This window comes from Paroedura picta, chromosome 7, assembly GCF_049243985.1.
Source record: "Paroedura picta isolate Pp20150507F chromosome 7, Ppicta_v3.0, whole genome shotgun sequence".
Lineage (NCBI taxonomy): Eukaryota > Metazoa > Chordata > Lepidosauria > Squamata > Gekkonidae > Paroedura > Paroedura picta.
The window spans coordinates 40861973-40886252 of NC_135375.1; the positions used below are offsets into that span (position 1 = coordinate 40861973).

Consider the following 24280-nt stretch of genomic DNA (forward strand, 5'->3'; position numbering starts at 1 on the left):
CCATTTTCAATACAAGAGAGGCAAAACTGGAGGATGGATCTCTATGGCAAATTGTCAGCCAGAACTTTATGGCTGCACTCTGTACAAAGAGGGTTAATGAATATAATTCTACCTTGAGGCCCGCTGCTATACATTTAGGGTATCCCAGAATAGCTCTAAAGAATCGAGCCTTTATACCCCCCCCCATATATTTGAACATCATCTATCAAGCCAGATACCTACTCCATAAAGTAGTTAAGGCATTACTTTGACCTCAGCAGGAATTAAATGCCCATGTTTGGTGTGTCAGAGTAATTGCTGAAGGGTATGAGAGATTTTAGCTAAGTAATCGCTGTAACAAATTGTTCAGGATTTGCTTTTGCATGAAGATTTACAGAAGAATGAAATGCAGTGGCCATAGTTACAGAACTCTACTTGTTGTAGCAGATGGCTATCTATTCTGAATTTCTGTTTTATTGACTGTATGACTGAAATGCCTGCTGACTACATATATATTGTTGTTGCACTGTACCTTTTACTCCAGTAAGTCTAATTATGAACTTCTGGATCAGATGTGTCCCACTTTCTCCTTCCTATTGCAACCCTGGCACCTTCTCAAATAAACCAGTCTTGAGGGTTGGAGGAACCATCAGGAATGGCAGGGGAAGTGGAATGAGGGTCTTCAGTGGGAGTAGGAAAATGTTTGGCGCAGTGGAGGTGCATTTCTCTTTATAGATGCTTCAAGTTACTGTTTTTGTTTTAATATTTGTTCATGCATGGTGTTATATGGGCATGCAAAAACACTTAGGCCATTAGATTCATGGTTCTTTTCCTCAGGATTTTAATATTCAAAATCCTCAGCGCTGCATGGCGTTTCAAATTGATGGCTCCTCCTATATAGTGATAACTCATGGTGGGACAAAGCAAAACAGACCTTCTAACAATACTGTGTACTCTTTCACCACTGAAATTCAGTTACGACAGGTAAGTTTTTTACATTATCAATTTTGTTTCTTTTCAAACCCCACTGTTGTACAATTTGGCAAGAACACACATTCTGCATGCTTTCTCCTAAATCCTGTGCCGGAGTGTCTCACAGAAGTGTCATATGTATGGTATACATTAAGATCAGATTTTCTATCCTGGTACGCAGTTTCATATTTCTCCCTCATTTCTGTAACACATCTTTAAATAGGACAGGGTCCTATTAAATAAAAGAGTAAGGCCACCTGGGGAGGAGTTAGGGCAGGCCCTGTCCAGGATAAAAACTCAGAGGGCCCAATCAGGAGCCGTGAAGCGGCTCCTGATTGGGCCCTCCGAATGTCCATCCAAGGCCAAGCAGCCAATGGGGAGGCGCGCAAAGTGCCTTCCTATTGGCCCCTCACCAGGACAGACCAAAATTCCATTCACCCAGCCCAGTCTGGCTGCCAGTCTGCTCCTGACCACTGAAGGGAGAGCAGGTCAGTAGGGCTGCCAAGGGGGATGAGAACAGAGGCTTGGACAGGCTGTGCCAGCCCTTTTTGCCCCAAGGCTGTCCTAACTGTCAAATCCAACTGCAAATTGCCTCAGAACCCTGACAGAGCTGGCAGCAGGCTGCAGAGTGCTCCCCCTCCCCCCTTCACGCCTGCTGTGAAGGAGCCTCTGACAGGCCCTGACTGAGGGGAGGGAGGCATTTCCAAGAGCAACGCAGGGGATCCTGAGGGCCTTCCTTTTGAGGGGGGGGGACTTTCCCCTTCTGCCAAACAGTTGCCTGACAGGGAGGCTACAGAAAAGCCCCTTCTCACTTAAAATACTGCTCTGGCCGGGGGTTGGACACAGCCAAGCCATGTGTCTTTCTTCTTTGCAACTCTTTGCAGATTTGAGGCCACTGCACAGCGTTATTCTGCAGAGGAAGCTGGCTCTTTTGTCTCCTGTTTCATCTGCACAACATCCCTGTGCAGTAGGCCTCAAGTATTTCAATTCAACAACAACCTTTGTGGGAAGCCTTAAATGTTTCTTCTCTACCACAACCCTGTCCAAAGTAGCCCTTTCTGCCTGGGGAACTGATCTTTATACTCTGCAGGTGAGCTGTAATTCCAGGAGCTCTCCAGGCCACACCTGTAGGTTGGCTACCCCTGGGTTGGAAATATTCCTGGAGGTTTGGAGGTGGGACTTCAAAATCGTACAATGCCTCAGAGTCCAGCCTTCAAATGAGCCATTTTTGCCTGCAGTTGGGAGGGAGTGGTTCCGGAGTGTCCCTCCTGGCCTATGGGTTATGGCCAGCCCTTATCAGCAACTGTTTGTATTCTGGGACGCAGACAGGCAGACCAGCATCAGTCCTGTGAGTCTGGAAAGTGCAGGAAGATTTAAATAAATATTTACAGCCTGAAACTAAATAGAGAACAAGTAAATGTCTGGAGACACATCGTAACTGAAATAGTAACTGGCAAGTAACCTTGGCCTGGCAAATAAAAAAACAGTATTAAAAACCTTACTAAGGTCAAGACTGCTGTGCACAGAGAGTCTTCCTCTTAGGGTTGCCAGCTTCCCTGTGAGGCTTGCTACCCCACCTCCCTCATGGGGAGTCTGCTATGGGGAGAGAAGGGGAAGACAATTGGAAAATGCTTTGAGACACCTGAGGCCTGCTGGGTCACTGCCGCCCATTCCCAGTTCTCTCAGATCTCTCACAACCCTACATACCTCACAGGTTGACTATTGTGGAGAGACAAATGGAAAAGGTGTTTGTAAACCGCTTTGAGACTCCTTTGGGTAGTAAGCAATAGGGTACAAAAATCCGTTCTTCTAAGGAGCAACCATGAAAGAAGCATGTGGGCACATAACATTTTACCAACAGTGAAAACATGGGAGACAGAAGGAACAGGGTGGACACCTGTGTACTGTGACTACCCTATGTGTATTAGGGCAGAGGGGCATTTCAGTGAATGTGTCCTAATTCACACAAGAAGGGAAATGACGCAGAACTGGGGGGAATTGGTTGCCATGTAATCTTCCCCTAAGAAGAGTCTCCAGTCTGATTTTCCCTTCACATATCTGAGGACATGCCTCTGGAAAGCTCATCTGTAACCACTATGCCACAATTCGCAAAGGCCAGTCCTCTCCCACAATCAACGAACATTCCACACCACAGGTTCTTGACACCCATATCTCCACACCCATGGCCTCATTTGCCACCATGCCACCACAACCTCCCACACAACACACATGACAACCCCATGCCTTTACAGACTGGACAACTCCTCCCTTTCCTCTTTCCACTGCCAAGCTCTAGCGCCCGTTTGCCCCTAGTTTAATTATAAAAGATGCAAAAGGTTCCTGGGAAGCATCATAATTTTTTTTCTAAATAAATCGGTTGGGAATGGGCAGCTAGTACAGTAAGGTCCATATCTGGCCCTTCAGCTTTTAAAAAATGATATCCCAAATGCCCATGTTATAAAGGAGGAGCTGAATTGGTTCTCAATGCTTACCACACTTCCAACAAGGCGTTCCACAAAACTCAGGGGTGCCATTTGCATTAGATCCTAATCTGTATGGTATGCAGGACTCACTTTACATACTCTGGCATTGTCTAATTGTGTTTGGATCAATAGAGTTCCTGTTTATGTCTAATTAGAATTTTCAGAGGTAATGAGTGACTTCACACTTACAGAGCAAACAAAAATAAACAAATGACACTGAAGAAATCAGCTGTAGTGTCAGCATTGTGCAATTCCATTAACACCGAAGAATTGTTTTTGCTGACATCATAATTTTGCATGTTTAAACAGTTCTTACATCAATAGTGAGAGCCTCTTGTGGCGCAGAGTGGTAAGGCAGCCGTCTGAAAGCTTTGCCCATAAGGCTGGGAGTTCAATCCCAGCAGCCGGCTCAAGGTTGACTCAGCCTTCCATCCTTCCGAGGTCGGTAAAATGAGTACCCAGCTTGCTGGGGGGTAAACGGTCATGACTGGGGAAGGCACTGGCAAACCACCCCGTATTGAGTCTGCCATGAAAACGCTAGAGGGCGTCACCCCAAGGGTCAGACATGACTCGGTGCTTGCACAGCGGATACCTTTACCTTTACCTTTACATCAATAGTATTATATTTTTGAAAAAAACTAGATGTGTGTATTTTCTTACTGCTTTTACAAACCTTCATTCTCACTGAGCACATCAGACAAACAGAAACAGTGTAGCAATAAAATATATACAATGAACAAAGCAATGAAATGTGTAAAATTTTAAATATATTAACTATGATCTTATTCCCTTTATTTTAAAGAAACCTCTTCTTTTACACATTCTGGGATTTTCCACACACTCAACCTCCATCCTGATTTTCTTGGTGGTCAATCCACAAGTATTAGAATTGGTTTGGGCATGTTCTGCCTCATGTCTACTTTCCAACTGTATTTTTGCAAGGGTGGATTCAGTTTATTTTCTTCCACACATGCCTTCAATAAGGAGGATTTTAAATGAGGATATTGTTGTAATTATTGGTACCACAGTACCCACTCCCCTTTTGAAGGCACTGAAATATCAATATGCTAGCAGAAAAGCCCGCTATATCCCGGAATAAAATGGGCGCTATGCCCACCCACCCACACCCAGTGCAGCTCATACAAGGAGGCCTTGGTAGGCCTTATTGGGGTGGGGAGGCACTGGCAGGAAGTCTGCTCCTCCTCCTGCCAACCCAGCAGTTCTACCAAGGCCTGTCTTGGCCATAGCTGAATCTGCTCGGGGCAGCGAGAGCATTGGCAGGGGCTCCTTCCCCCTTATTCCCTCTAGCCCACAGTACCAGGTCCTCTGCCCTCCCTCTCAGCTCCTGCTTACCGGGCTGGAACTTCTTCCAAATGGAAGAAGTTGGAGGGGGATGCAACCAGCAGCAAAACATCCTTCCTGATTAGCCGTTCGTTGGATGGACGGCCAATCAGGAATGGGACAGCTGACCTGATTGGTAGTTAGGTGGTGAGTCCCAGCTCCTCCCAGCATCCCTTACTGGCTTTATTGATGGCTACAGATTGTTAGACAGTTGTAACAATAGTTGAGCTGGTTCTCTGAATTCTCTGCTATCATTAAAAAGTCTCTAGCCTTTCCCTTGAAGATATAAGGAAAAATACATAACTTTGCAAAGGAAGAGGCTGAGCAGGGTTTTTAAAAATTAAAGCTGGAAATTTAGAGAATCCGATAAGCCTATTGTTACTAGGGTTGGGTGCTTTGGCCGCCAGAGCAGCCGTTCGTGTCCGAAGCAGCCAGCGCCGCAGCATGGTGGAGAGGTGTGGCTTCAGCACGCCAGTCGGTGCACACACACAGGTGCAGAGCTCTGTGCCTGCATGCAGGTGCCGGGTTGCACACTGCCACCAGTGCCACCGGTGCCACCCCTCCCCCCTGTGTTGTGGCGCTGACTTCTTTGGGCGCGAATGACTGCTTCAACGGTTGAAGCACCCAACGCTAATTGTTATAGTGCTTTAGAAATATATTGTTAGTGCTGTTTTAAGAATAAAGAAAAAGGAACCACTTTTCTAGAAGATTTTTTTTGGGGGGGTAGGAAATGATTTGGACATAGCTGGAGATGGGTGCGAGTGGGCAAGAGAACGAAAAACAACAGAAGCAGTACGTACAAAGAGAAAGGTGTCACAGCATCAACTTCCAGAAAAAAGATCAGAGTCCAGTAGCACCTTTGAGACCAACAAAGATTTATTCAAGGCATGAGCTTTTGAGTGCAAGCACCTTCGTCAGACTATGGTGCTTGCACTCGAAAGCTCACGCCTTGAATAAATCTTTGTTGGTCTTAAAGGTGCTACTGGACTCTGATTTTATTGTGCTACTTCAGTCCAACACGGCTACTCATTTGAATCTATCCTTCCAGCAAAAAGGTTGAGGTACAAATACAAATACAGGGAATTGAACCTGGGACCATCTGCATGCCAAGCAGATACTGTATCAGTAAGCCACAGGACCTTCCTTTAGGCAGGACTTACCACCGGTTGAGAACTGCAAACAGTGTTCAGTTAGGAATCTCATGTGAAAGACCTCTAGTTGAGACAACGGAGAACTGCTGCCAGTCAGAATAGGCAGTGCTGGCCTTAATAAACCAGTGGTTAGATTCAGTATAAGGCATTTCCAGGTATGTTTTCTCTGAGGAACAAAGCTGTTATAGTAGAGCATCCTGGTAGTGATGTTCTTGCAGATATGTGACTCATAGGCCATGATGTCATAAGCTGTAGGCAATAACCAGTACTTCAAATGGACTCTGGTGAAAGCACAAGTTTTTTAAAAAACTGCTTCTTTTTTTTTGCTTGCTTTTTGTTTCTTGCAGATACAGGACATTTTGGTCCCAGACAGCAGTGATATAGAGTACTTCAGTTTGGGCCAAAATCACTACCTGATAATTGCCAGTTCTGTGACTGAATCTCTCCAGGTTGGATGATCTTTATTATTCTGACTGAGTAAAATGTGCTCATAATTTATTTTATTTGATAGGAGTATCTTATGTGGTGGTCTGAATAATATGGTACATTCCATTGGATGAAATGGGGGCAATATCTAGCACAGTAGGAATAAACTAGGATTCTACTGTTGTTGGTAATGAACATTTAAATACATGTGTGTTTCTGGCTTCGTCTGGAAATCCCCCCCCCCCCCGTCCAACGCCTGTTAGATGGTGCAAAGGAAGAACTCTGTTCTGCCACATGTATGGTACATTCCTGCATGTCAGCATGGACACTGTCTCTTCCAACCCAAAGAACACTGTATTGTGTGAAAGGAGAAATCCTACATGATGACAGAGGGGTTGCTTGGCTTACTGGAAAGGCTGTTATTCTGTGATAGAGATCACATCATACAATTTGTGCCAAATTGTATTTCTCTTTGAACATTGTCTCATAATGAATTGTATTCAGCCAGCCATGAACAGAATTCTGCCGAAAGAAAGACACTTCTCTGCCTCTCATTGCAGTCCTTTGCACCTCCCTAATCACTGCCTATAGGATTCAGGAGATCATCAGGATCAGTGCTCTGATAGGAGGGGGGAACTTCCAACAAATTTCTCCCCATCCAGCAGCAGAAGTGCAGAAGAACAACTGCATTACAGCTTCAGTCTCCCAACTTTTACATTTCTGTGTATTATGGAAATATTGTAATAATGTTGATACTTCCATGAATGATTTATTTAGTTAATCAGACTCTAGCATTTTATTCAAGATACATACCTTGTTTTTCATATTCTAAGGAATCAGCTAATTCATCTTTTATATGGTAGGGAATGACATTTTAATGTGATATCCAGTTACTTTCAGCTTCTTAATTGTAGCTAGATGTATTTTGTTTTATACAGATCTTCTTCTGGAATAATGGCATCTTTGTATTCCATCATGAACTCTTTGTGAACGGTGCTCTCGATGTGGCTCTGTTTCCCAGGGGAGGCACTCTTTATCTTGTAGTTGTTCCATCAGATTCCAGCGAAAACTGTCTATTATACGAATGGTCAGACAACAAATTTAAAAAGTTTCATGAAGTATCAGTGAATGGAATAACACAAGTGAAAGCCTTGTCTTCTGAATCTGACATCTATTTAATTTTTGCAAAAGGTATTCATATATAAAAAATCCACCTGATGAAAGTATATTAAGATTCAGCTGTGGAAATAGAATCGTGAAATGAGAATGGAAATTGCTTTCCTCTTATCAAGAAAATGTCTCTAGGCCAGTTTTCAACCAACATGTCCTTGACAATGTACAGCATAAATATAATATTCAATGTATAGCATGTACCTTTTGGAGACATGTGTAGCTAGCAATTTGACAACTGTTTTTATTGATTTCTTGTGTTAGTTGCTTTTAAAAGATATTTTTACCTTGACCCTTTGTGTTAAAGAGAACTTGTAAATGACTAAATATAATGACAGTCCCATCTATTGTTTAGGCACTTCATGTATCTCCTGTTTTTAAGATTTGTAATAGGAAAATATATTCTTGATACATGTAGAGATATTTCCTATATGATTATCTGTTATTGGAACATAGGGAAAAACAGTATAGAAATATCTTAAATAATTAAATAAATATTCTCAGGCACAAATATAATATTTTAATGTATCAATACGAAAAATTATTTTATTTTGCATATGCAGCTTCCATAGTCTTCCTTTTGTTGTTCTTCACAGGGACCAGTGACACATGTGAAATTTTTGTCTGGGAGACAGGGCAATCTTCCTTCAGGCATTTTCAGTCTCTTTCCATCAAAGCTGTAACTGAAATCCATACTTTCCAGCCACCTTCAGGGTTAGGTAAGGTGACAGAACCCATGCACCCTTATGATGTGTCTCACTCATTTTGTGTTGGGGAGAAAAAAAAAAGTAAGCTATATGCACTTTGGCAATTAAAAGCAGTGTGAATTCCTGTGTTCAAAAGGATAATGAATTACTGCTATTCCTTCTCCTGCAATGTATATGGCATCTTAGCTCTTTAGTGTCTTATGGAGTTCAGTGGGTATCAAACTGGAGTATGAAATACATTCATGAATATGTTGGTTTTGAAAGAATCAAATATAGAATAAGTTAGACCAAATTGTAATATTTTTGTAGCTATATGGCCAGAATAAACTGTGCCATTACAGCTGTACTCTATTCTAGGAGTGTGTGTGTGTGTGTATGTATTTATTTAGAAGAAGAAGAGTTGGTTCTTATATGCCGCTTTTCCCTACCTGAAGGAGGCTCAAAGCGGCTTACAGTCGCCTTCCCATTCCTCTCCCCACAACAGACACCCTGTGAGGTGGGTGAGGCTGAGAGAGCCCTGATATCACTGCTCGGTCAGAACAGCTTTATCAGTGCTGTGGAGAGCCCAAGGTCACCCAGCTGGTTGCATGTGGGGGAGCGCAGAATCGAACCTGGCATGCCAGATTAGAAGTCCGCACTCCTAACCACTACACCAAACTGGCTCTCTTATTTATTTATTTACCGCCCTCCCGAAAGGCTAAGGGCAGTTTACATCAAAGAGGAACCATACAAATAACTCAGTTTACAATAATACAGAATTAAGGTCTTAAGCAAATTTTATAACTCAACTTTTCCCTCAGCTGAAATGTTTATGGTTGTCTTTCTAAAGTTTTCTCTTTCATGTATTTCTTCATGCAGTTCATGTGCTGTTTGCTTGCAAGGATAAGTCAGCTCTCTATTTTTGGAATTCAGAAATAAATCGGTTCTCTCAAGTACTAGAAGCCCCTTCTGCCAATCATTTCACTACTGTCAATGTAGGATCACTTAATTTCAACAAAAGCTTAATTATTCTGTCTGGAGATTTCTACTCCTGTATTTATGAGCTGACTGCTGTCTCCAACCAGTCAGATTTTATACCTAGGTAAGGTTTTGATTTTATCTTTCGTATGTATAAACAGTTCTTTCTATCCCAATGTTTTAATTATTGGTCAAAATATATATAAGATGTTCCATGTAAAGCTAATGACAGCTGAGAGGATACTGTAGCCATGTTGGTTCATAGAAAAATCCAGAAACAGCTTAATATCTTTTACTGAAATCAGCTGAAATAAAACAACACAACCATTTGATTTTCCAGAATTCTTCATCAGGCTGGTCACCAATAAAGAAATGAGTGGTACAGGGGTAAAGAAAGATCTTTCAGGCAGTTCTTCTTAAGGCCTTGTTTGCATCCTACTGGCTTTAGCTGGCATAGAGTATGGTTATTATCAGGTTGCCCTCTTGACTCTTTTAGTACCACCCGGAATCTTATTTGTCATGTTTTGCCTCTGTGAAATAACTGGAGATACAATGTTGTTTGTGCTATGGCAAAAAACTTTGATTTCTGTATTTATCTTGAACAACAAGCCTTTAGTCATAATTATGTTGTCTGTATTTTAATGCTAGTTCAGGTGAACTGATGTTTGAACCTGGAGACAAGGAAGTTGTATTGGCAATCAATATCTTTGATGACATAATCCCAGAGGAAGAAGAATTTTTTAGAGTATGGCTGAAAAACCCGAAAGGTGGTGCAGAAATTGGTGCCAATGGTTATGTTACCATAATTATTCCCTCGAATGATGATGCTTATGGCATTGTTGCTTTTGCCCAGGTAATGTTGAGTTATACTGAAATGTGTTTGCAGTAGGTCAGAATACAAAGATGATTTGTTAAAACAGGTCAGTTCTGAAGTTGTCAGCTTATTCTCATTTTATGTAATTTACTATAAAGTTGTACAAATCATGTAGAAGTATTAACTTCTAGCAAAAATATTCCTTCACATTATTTACTAGCAGTTTCCTTTGGGTCAATCACTAGAAATTGGAACTTTCTTCATAACATTAATTCATTCTGCACTGGTGAAGGAATTTTTGACTCTTGAAAGCTTATTCCCCCCTCACCCCCCCAAAAAATCTTGTTAATCTCCTAGGCAGGATTTCTCTGTGGAGGTTTCGTGAAATCCTGGTGCTTCTCAACAGCCCCGGAAGGGTTTTGCAAATGTGGTGGGAGTTAATTAATTTTTTATATTTATATTACATTTATTTAAAAATATCCCAAAATGGCCAGTTATAGGCCTGGAGGGGAGTATAAAAAGGGAGGGCCTTTATCATAAAAATCCTTGCTGGCTGAGGTATGTTGCATGTGGTAGTGACTGGAATATAGAGAGGTAGGTACTCGCATTTTAATTTAACTGTGTTGGAGAGGTGGCTGTGGGTGATGGGGCGGTGGGTGCCTGCCCCAGCCCTGTTCCAGTCCCAGCGGAGTAGGCCACCAGGCCATTTCTGGGGTTGGGCGGATGGGGTGTGTGAAGGAGTGTGATGTCACATCTGGTAAGTGTGCCTGGGTGATGTCACTTTTGGTAGCATGGCAGGGAGGTGTGGTCTGCTCGTATAATTTCCAGGGTTTCTTTAAGCCTGAAGAATGTTTCAGGGGTTTCTCAATGCTCTCGGGTGTTACTGAACTCAAATCTAGCTGTCATTCTTCACCATAATTCATTATGATACGAAGTGAAATACTTGAGATTGAAATTACATTTTCCTATTTATTAATTTTCTACATTTTGTTAAATTTCTACCTTTATTAATTTGTTTATCATATTTGTATTCCACTAAGAACTTGGGTGCTGTATGGATTATCTGCCTCCCAATTTATCTGCACTGGATGTACTGTGAGTTGATAGCCGAGGGAAAGTGACTAGTCAGTAGCCTGAGTGGGAATGGCAGCCTAGGTCTCTCCTGTCTAAGCCCTGCACTCTTATCTACTAAGTAAGAGCAATTTCTTATGTATTATTGAGAAATTCAAATGTGGGGTTTTTTAAATCTAAACCAATCAATTTATAGTAAAAGCACTTTGCTTGTGCAAGGTTGCTACTGCAGCTTCTGAAGATATCTTGTCTGATCTGGATCTTCCTACACTACTTCCAGCACTCTTTCCTGAAAGTCAAATGACCTTTGCAAGCAGCTGAGGTTTGGGTTGAGGAATCAGGGAGCTACAAATGGAAGAAGAAAGTTAGAAATATTCAAGCCAGATCTGTTAGGATTCAACCACTCAAAACCATTTTCTTCGTGCTGTGTGCTAATAAAATATTTGTTACATTTTAAAAATACCTTTTAAATTGAAAATTTTAATAGTGCACTTGTTCTTTTTTAGAATTCCTTGTTCAAGCAGTTTGAAGAAATGGAGCAAGACACCTTGATCACACTGAATATTGAACGCTTAATAGGTACCTATGGACGTGTTACAGTGCAATGGGTTGCTAATGGAAGCATTAGTGATATATTTCCAACTGCAGGAGTGGTATGTGTATTTTAACAGAACTTTCATTGTAGAATAAGATATAACCAGAGCTGTATCCTAATTTCTAGTATATCCGGGAACAAATGTATTGCTGGATTGTACATAAAAGTGCTAAATTTTTATGGCATGAATAGTATAAAACCAACTCTGTGACTGCATAGTCACATAACTCTGCATAGGCTTGCACTACCAAAAAACCATTTTTTCCCATTATATGAAATTTAAGTATAATATTAACTCATAATTCTAGACCTAGCAGAACTTACTTTGTTGAATTGAAAAGCAGGAAGGTTCACTAAGGTTAAAGAATTATAAGGTTGCCAGTTCAATGTTCCCCATTAGAGGTGGAGATGAACCTGACAAATGGAGGTTTGCGGGGGGTCGCGAATCAGGGAGTGTCATAAACCTCAAACTCCAACAACACACCCCCCATATTCATGAACCTTTTCAGTTTGTTGGGTTTGTCATGCATTAGGCTGTCTCCTGGGATGCTAGAGTCATGAACTTCACTGTGGAGCCCCATCATTTCATCACAGACATGGTTTCTGGGTATGGGCCACCCTTCTCCCCTTATGAATAAATGTAATGCTGGCTTCTAGGTGGGCCTCCACTGCACAATCAAGATAGTATTCAAGTGAAGACATGATGATGATGGGTTGTTTTGTTTTTTAACTATAATCATTTTAATATGGTGATATGTTCATAAGTTATGTAATCACAACTGCAGATTTTACGTGTGTCCTAGTTCCTGGTGCATTTCTGTGTGCAACCAACTTTGCCCCTAGTTGAGATATAGCAGCTGCAGTGTCACACTAGGAATGAGGAGACCCAGGACTGAATCCCCAATTCTGTCATGAAAGCTTGCTGGTTTGACTTTGGGACAGTCACACACTTTCAGCCTAACCTGCTTCACAAAGCTGTTGTGAGGATAGCATGGAGGATGGGAAAATGAAATAAGCCACTTTGATTCCTCACCAGGAAGTAAGGTGGGGTATAAATGAAGCAAATAAACAACCTAACACCATACTCTAACAAAGACACTCTAGCCTGCACTCAGGCACAGATTATTTAGGAGTAATTTATGCCCTTCTGGACTCATCGTATACTCATGGAGTCACAATGGGCAAAAAGGCAATTGTGAGCACTATAAATAAGTACATGTTCAATCCACATATCTAAAGGACTGTGTCTCCCATTATGACCCAATACGACACTCTGATGATCTCCTCATGCTCACTTTGTCCTCTCACAGCTTGACCCCCCTTTGCTTGCTTAAGGGCATGCTTGGTCACTGGCCAACTGTGTGAAACAGCCTTCCAGAAGAGGATCAAAGAGTCTCCCTATTTATAGAAAGGTGTGTAAAATGGCCCCTTCAAACCACTAAGCTCCTGGGGTCTAAAAATCCATATGGGCTCAGTGTGGTTGTAAGGGGAGTGGCTTTGTGAATGCCACTTTGAGACCTATAAATCTTGTGGGTTTTTGTGGGTTTAACTGACCTGTGCCCACCTCTATTCCCCATGTTACACAACCCCCCCACACACACATACTTCATATGTGTTTTTAAGAGGCAGGCTATCCAGAGTAATGCTGAAATGTGACATTCTTAAAATCAGCCGCATTCAGTATTTATTAACAACTATATGTGATATTTAAAATCCGTTTCTCATTTCCACTAATGCCTATTGATATTATTTTTACCATTGTTAAACTATATTCTTATTGAGTGTGAAGCCAGTCTTATTTCCTGACTGTAGGGTAGCTCTGTTTGAGTTAGTTATAATTTAAATATACACATTTCATTCATGTTGCATAAATTTGTGAGGTTTTAAAAATGAAGTTAGTGACAACATTAAGCCAATATTAAGCACTTCCTCCAACAGAATGGCCGAACTCATACTAATCTTCCTCTTTGAAATTAGTGGAACCTAAAAGTATGTAAATTTGGTTGGATTAAATTGCTGCGTTGTGTACCATTTACTCTAATCAGGCTGTGCTGCCCTACCATTTGCTTGAAGTGTATATTGTTCTGTATTTTCTTTCCAATATTTAGATTACATTTTTAGAAGGCCAAGCTTTGTCTACAGTCACCCTAACGGTCCTTTCAGATGTAATTCCTGAAGTTGCAGAGAGAGTGATTATTACTCTCACTCAAGTCAGTACTGTAGGTATTCAAGATCCCAAAAGAGGAGCCATCATTGACCCCCAAAAAGCAAAAGCTGTTCTTACCATTTTGCCTAATGACTCACCTTATGGCATAGTAGGATGGCACATGGACTCTCTGTCTGTAAAAGTAGCAGAGCCTGAAGGTGAGTAAATTCAGTTGCCCTGTGAAAAGAAAAATACATATTTGGAGACTCTTCTTGAACACTTTCTGGCAATAGTTTGTGGGCCTTAATTAATTTTTAAAAAGCCACTCAGATGCCTTGCTATGCTTGTGGATTCTGTTTGAAGAGACATTTTGGAGTATGTGTTCCCTAAGTGTGTGCAAAAAAAATAAAATGCAATTCTTCAGCTCAGGACTTTTGGACTAGAAAAAATATTGGCTTGTTTGAAATCCCATATTTTTTCAGGTCAAGTAGACCCAAGAAGAAAAATGCCAACTAAAAAAAATGGCAGCCTGATTCTGGCTTGGCTTCTTCTGCAGCACATTGCCTAGGATTTGTGTACAGCAAGGAGGTCTCTTCCTGCCACACACACCTGTTTGGGAAGGCTTCTCATGCAATGTGGTTTAAACTGCACTACAGGAGAAGCTGCTTCCAGGATCTGCTTCTGGTGGGGAGGTTTCTTGTTGCTGCATGTACTCATGAGAGGATCGGCTGGGGCTGTGGGAGCTGAGAGCTCTACATTGCCTTGGCTGGGAGTGGCTCCTCTTTGGGATAGCTCAATGAATGAAAGCTAAAAAAAATAAAGGCTTTTATTCAGGTTCACCTATACCGGTAACTGATCAAATTATTTGATCTGTATTCAGTATAAATACTACTGGGGGAATACAGATAAGGTATTTTTCAATTATTTGTTTGGCTTGATTTATGTTGAATGCATACCCCTATCATCCTTTATTACTAGTATACAGTATGCATGCATTTTCTATGTGGGCACCCAAGAAATGCCTCTTTAAATATTCAGTGGACATCGATTAACTCTACGCATGAGCCATCTGAGAACCATTGGAAACAATGGAGGATGGAGGCACTTTTTTGGGTGCCTATAGAATTGGACTCCATGGTCCAATCTTTTTGAAACTTGGGGGTTGTTTTGAGGAGAGGATCTGGCTACGCAGCAAATTTGGGAAATTACCTCATCCCCCACCCACTGAATGTAGCCCAGGATAGATATGCCACTGAATATAATGGTCCCCCTAGGGTATAATGGACCTCCAAAAAAATCAGGATTCCCAAATATTACTGAATCTGACTGCCCATTGAGATTTAAGCATATTAGCAAATATTTGGGGTGCAATATACCCAAATCTGGGGTGGTGATAATTTTTTTTCTTCTAAACCCCCAGTCTTGGCTGGCTGTTTGGAGGTTGTTGAGATAATATGTGTGTGCACAAAGTGTTTAAAGAATAAACAATATATGTAAGATAATCAAATCTATTGGAGGATATTTCTTACATAATTTTAAAGTGATTTTTTTGAGTTCTTTGCATAATTTATGTCCTGCCTTTTTACCATCATCAGGGCCACCAAAAAAGCTAACAGATTAAAAATGTACATAATAAATACCATAATAATTATAATTATTATTATTTATTCGATTTATTACCTGCCACTCTCACACACATTAAAACAATTAAAAACAAAGTTAAAATACACTAGGTAAAGGTAAAGGTATCCCCTGTGCAAGCACCGAGTCATGTCTGACCCTTGGGGTGACGCCCTCTAGCATTTTCATGGCAGACTCAATATGGGGTGGTTTGCCAGTGCCTTCCCCAGTCATTACTGTTTACCCCCCAGCAAGCCGAGTACTCATTTTACCGACCTCAAAGGATGGAAGGCTGAGTCAACCTTGAGCCGGCTGCTGGGATTGAACTCCCAGCATCATGGGCAAAGCTTTCAGACGGCTGCTTTACCACTCTGCGCCACAAGAGGCTCTTTAAAATACACTACAAAAACAAAATCAAATACAATAATTAAAACACAGGGCAGGAAGGTAGGATCACAGAGGGAACACCAAATGAAGCAAAGGTCTTCACCCCTTGGTGGCAAATAGCAGCAGAAGGTGACAGATGAGTCTCTTTGTGGAGAGATTTAGTTTTGGTGCCATGGAAAAAAATGTTAACTTTTGTATTACAATCTGCGTAATCTCATAAGGCAGGGGCACTGAAGCAGGCCTTGAAAGATGAATGAAAGTTTTAGTCTTAAAGACACTTTCCTGTAAGTAAGTCCCACTGAATAAAATGGGATTTACTTACAGGTAGAGCTGCTTAGGATTTCTCCTGAAATATAGTAATAGTGTAAAATGAAAAGAAAGGATGCGATCTTTGTTTAAAAGTTTGTGGTTCAGACTGTTGCTTTCACCTTAATAAATAATCCTCAATTGCTTGAGGGAGTCATATAGCTTTGAAATATTCTAAAATGCATTTAGCCTCACATTGAAGCTAAAGAGTATTCTGCTTATTCCAGGAATCTGATTACATGACAAACAGAGTACACTGAAGGACTGTTTATGCGCTGGAGGTTTCATGTCGGGCTGCAGGCTGGAGTTTTAGTCATGGCAAGTTGTCCCACCTCTTCCCGCACACACACGGCGGAGCATTTGGCCCGGTGCATCTTATCCATCCCCGATTTGTGCTCCTGCACGGGAGCTGGGGCAGTGAAGTTTCTAGTGCATAAACAGTCAAGAAGAAGAAACTAAATAAAGAAATCATATATTGGATAGCTGTATTATAAATTTATTCTTCAATCTTTCAGAGAACTCAACAATTGTCAATTTACATATTCTCCGAGAACAAGGATTTGTGGGCGATATCAGTGTGCAGTTGATACCCAGACCTATTTTTTCACTCCCTTTTGTCAATCAAGCCATGGAAAATGAGGATTATAGGTTAAAAAGTAAAACTGTTATTATGGCAGAGAACATGACTATAGCTTCTGTCACAATAGCCATTCTGCCGGTAAGTATTTGATATAATATGTTCAAGTTCCTAGCAACTCTATAATTCAGTGGTCCCCAACCCCCGGTCCGGGGACCGGTACCAGTTCGTGGATCAGTCGGTACCGGGCCGCAGCTCCTCCTCGTCCTTCTCCCCAGCAGCTGCCTCAGGGGCTGCCCTGCCACTCTGCCGCCGGCTCACCTTTGATGCTCTCCAGTGGCCGCAATGGCTGGGGCTCCTCCTCAGTGTGGCACTGCGTAGCTGCTGCTGACAGCGCCCCCCAGCGGGAGGCAGGAAGTCAGGGGCACCAGTGGGAAAGCAAGTGGATCAGGGGTTCAGGTGGTGGTGGCGACGTCCCTCAGCAAAAGACTACCCCCCCCACCGGGCCTCAGTAAAATTGTCAAGCGTTGACCGGTCCCCAGTGAGAAAGGTTGGGGACCACTGCTATAATTTACTAGCTTATGAACAATACAGATACTCAATGTGTATGACTGTGGAAAAAACAGGAAAGCTTTTCTTAGTTACAAATATTATTAGAATGTTTGCCCTAATCCAGCAATGCCTCCCAAACTTCAATTCAGATTTCTACCAAGAGCCCTGTCCCAAACCAGTAGGACTGGAACAGATTTCTAATGGAAATATATGAGTTTTGTATAAAACTACAAGGTCCAGTCATGCATTGACCAAATGGTGACTTCAGACAAGCAGACTGTCCTCTTAGTAGAAAATATTTCTCCTTTTTCCAGTGAAGAGAAAAACATTGCTTATGTCCTGAAACAGTTTATGGATGTTTAATTAATTCTCTCACAGCTGTTCTCAAGTTTCTTAGCCCCATCTTCCTCACAGGTGTCTGTTGTGGGATGAGGAAGGGAAAGGTGTTTATAAGCTGCTTTGGAACTCCTTTGGGTAGTGAAAAGTGGGGTATAAAAAACCCAGTTCTTCATTGGCAAAGCATTGCATGTCACTAATAAGGCAGAGCTACAATACACACCCACACATGTTTATAAACTGAATAACGTAAGAAGTTTAGTACGCAGTATAATTCATACTTTCTGTCACACTGTTAATGCATTATGTGAGTCTGGGCCAAGCAATTTACCCTTAAGCAGGAAACTAAAAAGTAATTTCAGTTCTTTGTGTGGCAGATTCATCCTTACATTTCAGAATGTATGAGTAGCAAATCATTAGCTCACTGATATTATTTGATCATGATCTGAAGCATGCCCCCCCCCCCACTGGTAACAGTTAACATCAGGAACTGCTCTTTCACAATAAAATACCCCTATTGTATTCTAGGTAACCTAAATTGAGGTGGTAAGAAGACATAAATAAACCTGGTGGGGTTAATATACTGTATTTAGTATTTTAGGGAACAATCCTAAGCAGGTCTACTAAGAAGCAAGACCAAGCCCTACCCTCAGTTGGTCTTAAATCTTGGAAATTGTCTTCAGGTTTACATTCATAATTGATTTATATTTGAGCAACACTTTATTGCTCTTTATAAACTACCTAGAATCATAATCTGAATTTGCAAAACCTTTTTTTCTTAAGTATATCTCCCCACCTCCTTTACAGGATACAATTCCAGAATTACAGGAAGGATTTGTAGTCAATATTAGCAGTGTGCAATTGTTGGACTCTTCACTCACTGGAGGGCAGCCAAGTATAAAGAGGATTGGCTTAGAAATAGCTGAGATAATGATTGAAGAGAATGATGATCCCAGGGGAATATTTCATTTCAGTGTTACCAAGGTGAGTGCAACCTGAAAAATGTCACTGCCCTGTATAGCGGTCACATTTGGTTCACAACATCTGCAACTGACTTCATTTAGAGACAGAATGTGGGGCTTATTCCTGAGGGACTCAAGGCAAGCTATAGTAACTATTAACCCCACCACGCAACATTGGTGGGGTTAGTAGTTCTGCTGTGGCAGCAAATGGAAGGGACACTTCTATATGTGTGGTTGCCTCTCAGGTAGCTGCTGCTCTGGGGAAAGGAAAAAGTAGGAGCCCAAAGAATGCAAAGAAGGGGCAACAAAGAGCAAAGAATCCTGGTGTCAGCAACATCATGATAAGGGGAATTTTATGGGACTTGAGTAGTAATTTGGCAGGAAAGCAGCTACTGCTTGTTCGAATTCTGTTACCAAAATTTGTAGTGGGCAAAGTAGAAAGGTCTGACTAGGATTTAAACGGGGTCTTCAGTTGTATGATCCAGAAGGCACAAACCACTGAGTTCTGAAGGGTCCATACAGCTTCAGACTTTGCCCCATAAAAAGGGGGTAGCTTTTAAATATGTCAAAATTGCTTACTCTAGATTTTAGCCTAACCATCTTTATACTGCAGTAGTCAATGGCTACATTCACGCACAATCCAAAACCATATGAGGATTAAGATAAGATATTGGGGTTTGTATGACATGTAAAACTGCATTTAGGACGTTAAAAAAAAAGGCTTCAAACCAGGGTTTCAGATGCTGGTTTGACAGACCTCACTGACTTTACTGCAGCGGTACACATTCATTCAATAGCAGTAACTTACTTAGTCTCAGTTAAACCTTGGCCTTGTGTTATGCCAGAACTAAGCCAGTGTCACTGTCCTTAAATGATACTGGGTATTTTGTTTTTTAATTCTCTTTGGTCAAATAAATGAGCTAAATGTTTGACCAGATTGTTACATTTGATGGCCCCAGATCCTGTCAAAGTGAGCAACTTTGTTCTTGTTCTGTGCCTTACTGGTGTCATTATGCACATTTTATTTTTCTTCCCAGGATGTAAGTGGAACAGTGACTGGTTATGAGGTCCCTCTACCAGAGAATATTCTTAAGTTGCCAGTTGTTCGAAAGGCAGGAAACTTTGGATCGATACAGTTGCACTGGGAAGCCACACCTGCCACTGCTAGCCTGGATGATTTTATGCCATCTTTTGGGAATCTTACATTTGCTGATGGACAAGTATGTAGGCATTCTATTGACTTGCATGGCTTTCATGTGCTTAAGTTTGAATGTAATACTAGAAGTCATTCTGCACCAGGATCTATGTGGCAAATTGGTTGCGGGACGAAAAAAATGCCATTTTAAATTGTGGAATTCGTCGTTATGCATACCTGGCTTTGTAGTGGAATCCAGTTGTGTTTCTATCGTTCCCACAGGTTTCCGTTCTCGGCAAAAATCGCTAGCCAGGAAGCGATATCGCCGAGCTCATCCCGCCCCTGGCCGTCAAGCAGCCAATGGGCGGCCATTATCATGATCCCAAAAAAACCCTTTCCCTTTAAGGAAGTTAAAAAAAAACACACACACGTTGCAACGAATCTGCATTGATTCGTTGCAATGGAGAGACCCATCTAGGTAGCAGGTGGTGTTTGAGCTGCCGTTTCATCGTTGCCACGCTCCCCCCGAGTGAAAAAAAAAATTACCCCCCCCCCGGCACTGCGCGATTTTCGGCCAAAAATACAGTGAACAATAAAGGGAAAATAACCCAGCAAACGGGGCTGTGTGTTGTTTTGTGCTTGGTGACTTAAAACAGCTCTGCAGCCAGGAAAGCCTCGCTGGGTAAACGAAGGCTCGCAGGTGCGTTTATCTCCGCTCGCTCAGAGAAAAAAAAAAGGCGATTGCTTCGCTGGAAGATCAGAGGAGAGAGCTAGGGGGAGGGACTTTGCAGAAACCGCAACAATGGTAACGCACAGAACTTTCCCGCTAGTGTCGCAGATTGGTTGCAAGAGTGTAGCACTTTCCGGAGGGTGAATTCACTTTTTGGGATTTCCCTGAAAGCGCTACAAATGAAGTGCTTTTTGCGGATCGGTTTCAGGAGTGTTGCAGATTGTTGACAACGTTGTGCATAACAGCAAAACAGTAGCGATTTCAATTTATAACCATTGTGCTATTTTGGACGAGTGCAGAATGGCCCTAGGTTTTTTAGACACACACATCCTGCCTGCTCTATGGTACAGCTGATTCACACATTTCAGAGTCCATGTGGCTCATTTGTGTGGACTGTCAGCAGATGTATGCCTGGAATTCTCTGCTGGGTAATGGCAGCAGAATATGCATTCTGATTGGGACTTCATTGTATGGGCTTCGCCCTGTGTTGTGTTTCATACCTGAAGCAGCCTTGGGAAGAACTATTTTCCCTGTTCGGGAAACTCAAGTATAGCCTGCTGCATTTTTGCATTGGACCTAATGATAAAGGTAGTCTCTATAAATGCCCAATGCAACAAATGCTTAATGATATGAATACTCTGGAATAATCCTTTCCAAAGATAAAGTTACCTCGTTTGATGGGGGGGGGGGTCTTATTTTTTAAAATTAGAAACTAGTTTGCTTTCTGTCATCTCCAGGTCTTCAGCAAATAAATCTGTTTAACAATGTGTTCCATTTCATAAACTGCATTATTGACATCTGTTGAGGTTTACTATGCTGACCATAATGATGCATTTAATATATTTCTTTGTGTCCCCCCCCCCCCAGGAGATGGGAATGATAGAGATCACCATAATAGATGATGACATTGCTGAATCTATAGAAATGTTCAGTGTCACCTTACTTGGAGTGACAGGTGGTGCCAGACTAGGAGATGATGTGCTTGTGGCTGTCACTATTCCACCCAATGACTCTCCAGTTGGAGTATTTGGGTTTAAAGAAAAGTCTGTAAGTATAATCAGTGTGGTTAATTTGGTAATAACTGTGTGATAGGGCCTTAATTTCGACATAATTCAAAACCATGGGTTACTGTAACTATGGTTAGTTTGGGAAGCCAGGACTCAGCTCATAAATGACCACTAAAATACGAGTTTGCCTTAACAAATGTTGGTTTCATTGCCTTTTCTCTAAGGTTGCTCTTTTATTTGGGGACTAGGCATGGGTGACACAAGGGAACAAGCCAGGGTGCTCTTGGTTCTATATTACACAAAACCACAACTGAGACTAATTATGATCAATAAGCCAAGTTCAGATCATTATTTCAGTTCTTGGTTTAACAAACCTTAACTAACCATAGTCAGTGGACTGGCCTGCAGTCAGATGGCCAGACTGCCATTGTTAGCTTAATTAAACCTGTATCTGAACTGAGTAGCTGCCTGTGTGTTTAGTGAATTATCTAATACTTCAGAAATGTATATTCAAAGACTTTTAATAAAGCATTGATCCAGAGCAAATACATGTACAATTTATAAACTTTAAAACGTGTGTATTGGTATTTGTATAGTACTCAGAGTACTTAAAATAGTTTGTCTTGTTGTAGTCCTGTGAGGTAGGCCATTATTATTCCTAAAGTGTAGATGAAGGGGAGCTGCGAAAAAGAGTGGCTTGCCTCATCTTTGGAAAGGCAAGGTTCATGGCAAAGGTTGGATTTTAACAAGGGAATTCCTGGTTCAGAGCTCAATCTTAGCCACTGCTTTATAGCACCTTGCTGCAATCAATTCAACATGTTGTTCATGTGCCCTCCTCTGCCCTTTGCTGTGTTTTGCTCAGAGGCCTGGGGTAATATGGAAGTCTTCTGTTTTAAATCATTTTTGTTTGAGCCCATCAAAGTCCTTTCTGTGAGGACTATGAACTTTGCCTTGGCCCTGAGGATAAGCCTGAGTGACATTGCAAATGGCAGTTCCATACTGAATTTTCCTTTCCTCTTCTGACATAATGTTTAGTACAATTTACCCATGCCCTGATAGATTCATGTTGAATGATACGGATGAATCGTTGGGAAAAAGGCAGAGGGCATAGCAGTACATAAAGGAAGTTTTACTGTATATTATGATAGAGGCGAGTTTGACATGGGGCTGTCAGTATCTGTGGTGTCTCTTCATCTCTCATAGTTCCAGTTTCACAGACCATATCTGTCCACTCTTGCTTTTTTAATGACTGAAGGCAACTAGAAGTACCAGTGGCACAGTTGCCAGTTTTATTTTCACTGGGGTGGCTTTCCATTTCCTTTGACAGACTATGTATGGCAAAGTAAAATGGTGTTAGATCTCACGTTTATTTATTTATGCATCCCACTTCTCTTTCCAACTTGGATCCAAAGCAGCTTACAGGATAAAAAATAAAATGCAATAGAAATAAACAAGACAGAGGAGGAGGGAGTCTTTCAGAGTATAGAGCAGGCCTTCCTCTTTTTGCTAGCAGATCCAGTTCTAGGCTGCCCTTCAACTCCTGCCCAATGGCGTGTGCTTCTGAGCATGCCCAGGGCTTAAGTGAACAGGAAGAAAAACAAAGTCAATGAGATGTTCATCAGCTAGAATGAATAGGCTCTTTCCCATTTCCACCATTAACAGTAATAATTTTTCATATTGTTCAGGTTTTAAATTGGATTTCAAAATTGTTTCCTTGACCTTATATCTACAGAAATCTGGTCTATTTTCCATTGCCCTACTCCAGGCACTGGATTAATCAATTGGATTTTTGTCTTTCCTTACTCAGAATAGTTTTGTGCAGATCGTTTTATTATTAGAGAGGCTCATAACAGCTGGCTTTAAATGAAGATAAGATTTTATTTGTAGGCAGGATATTAAGATGATACTAAGATTCTCAGGTCCTTTGTTGCTAAGAGACTGCTTGCATAGGAAGGACACTTGGTTGTACCCTCCTGACTCAGACACTGGTATATGCCGAGCTGAGCTGTAACTCTTTGAAAAATGTAATCAACCAATTTAATTGTTTTACAGCTGCTGTCAGTATCTCTAATGCTAAAGGGTTTTTTTTTTTTTTGCCAAGTGTATAATATTGCTATTGATGTTTTTTTGCTATGTGTTTGCTCTGTAGTATTTGGTTTTTCTGTTTCTCATGTGAAATATTTAATAGAAGCAGGAAGAATGATAGAACAGTCAACATTTTGAATGTAGAGAGATCTTTTCTAGTAAGGATGTGTGCCCAGATGGATGTTTCTGATCTTCTTGTCTAACATTTTTCATTTTTTAAAAGATAATAGTGAAGGAACCCCAGTCAACTGGAGATCCTGCTGCAAATGCATTTCTGACTATAATTCGGAGTCAAGGTGGACAGGGAGAAGTTCGGCTTATTTGGATTCTTGAAGAGGCAGCTAAAAATGATCTCACTCCCCACAATGGAACTCTTCTTTTTGCTGAGGTGCATCTGCTGGTTGATCAGATGATGTCTCTGTCTCCCCCTCACTTTCTGTTTCTTGCCACAGAAAAGAGCCATCATCTTTTGTTTTTTTGAAACAAAGTCACTTAGGACTAGGGATGGGCACAACCTTAAATCATGTGAAACACATATCCATGATGCCATACATTATATTTAACTAGAGGCCAAGCCCGTTGCATTCAGGAATATAACGAGCGCTAGATTAGGGGGGTAGACTGGAAGAACTCTGTGGATGCCCCCCCCCCCCCCAGGACCTGGAAAAGCTGCAGACAGTTGTTATGGAACTCACTGGCAGGGGCAACTCTCACGCAGCAGGGATCGGCAGCCTCCAAGCCTCAGAGGGAAGTGGAAGGAGGAGGGAGTGG

The 24280-nt window shown here is 41.5% G+C and overlaps 1 protein-coding gene across 9 annotated transcripts in view; it reads left to right on the plus strand.

The window, feature by feature from the left end:
• The window catches only part of ADGRV1 (adhesion G protein-coupled receptor V1), a 329124-nt gene that overhangs the window by 105936 nt on the left and 198908 nt on the right, over positions 1-24280 (plus strand). For all 9 annotated transcript variants that reach the window (XM_077347591.1, XM_077347582.1, XM_077347586.1 and 6 more), the window contains 13 exons: positions 817-963; positions 6274-6375; positions 7291-7543; positions 8119-8241; positions 9088-9310; positions 9835-10039; positions 11578-11724; positions 13775-14030; positions 16641-16843; positions 18398-18574; positions 19590-19772; positions 21285-21464; positions 23733-23897. In XM_077347591.1, coding sequence (XP_077203706.1) covers positions 817-963; positions 6274-6375; positions 7291-7543; positions 8119-8241; positions 9088-9310; positions 9835-10039; positions 11578-11724; positions 13775-14030; positions 16641-16843; positions 18398-18574; positions 19590-19772; positions 21285-21464; positions 23733-23897 — 2364 coding nt within the window. The remainder of the gene's footprint in view (positions 1-816; positions 964-6273; positions 6376-7290; positions 7544-8118; positions 8242-9087; positions 9311-9834; positions 10040-11577; positions 11725-13774; positions 14031-16640; positions 16844-18397; positions 18575-19589; positions 19773-21284; positions 21465-23732; positions 23898-24280) is intronic.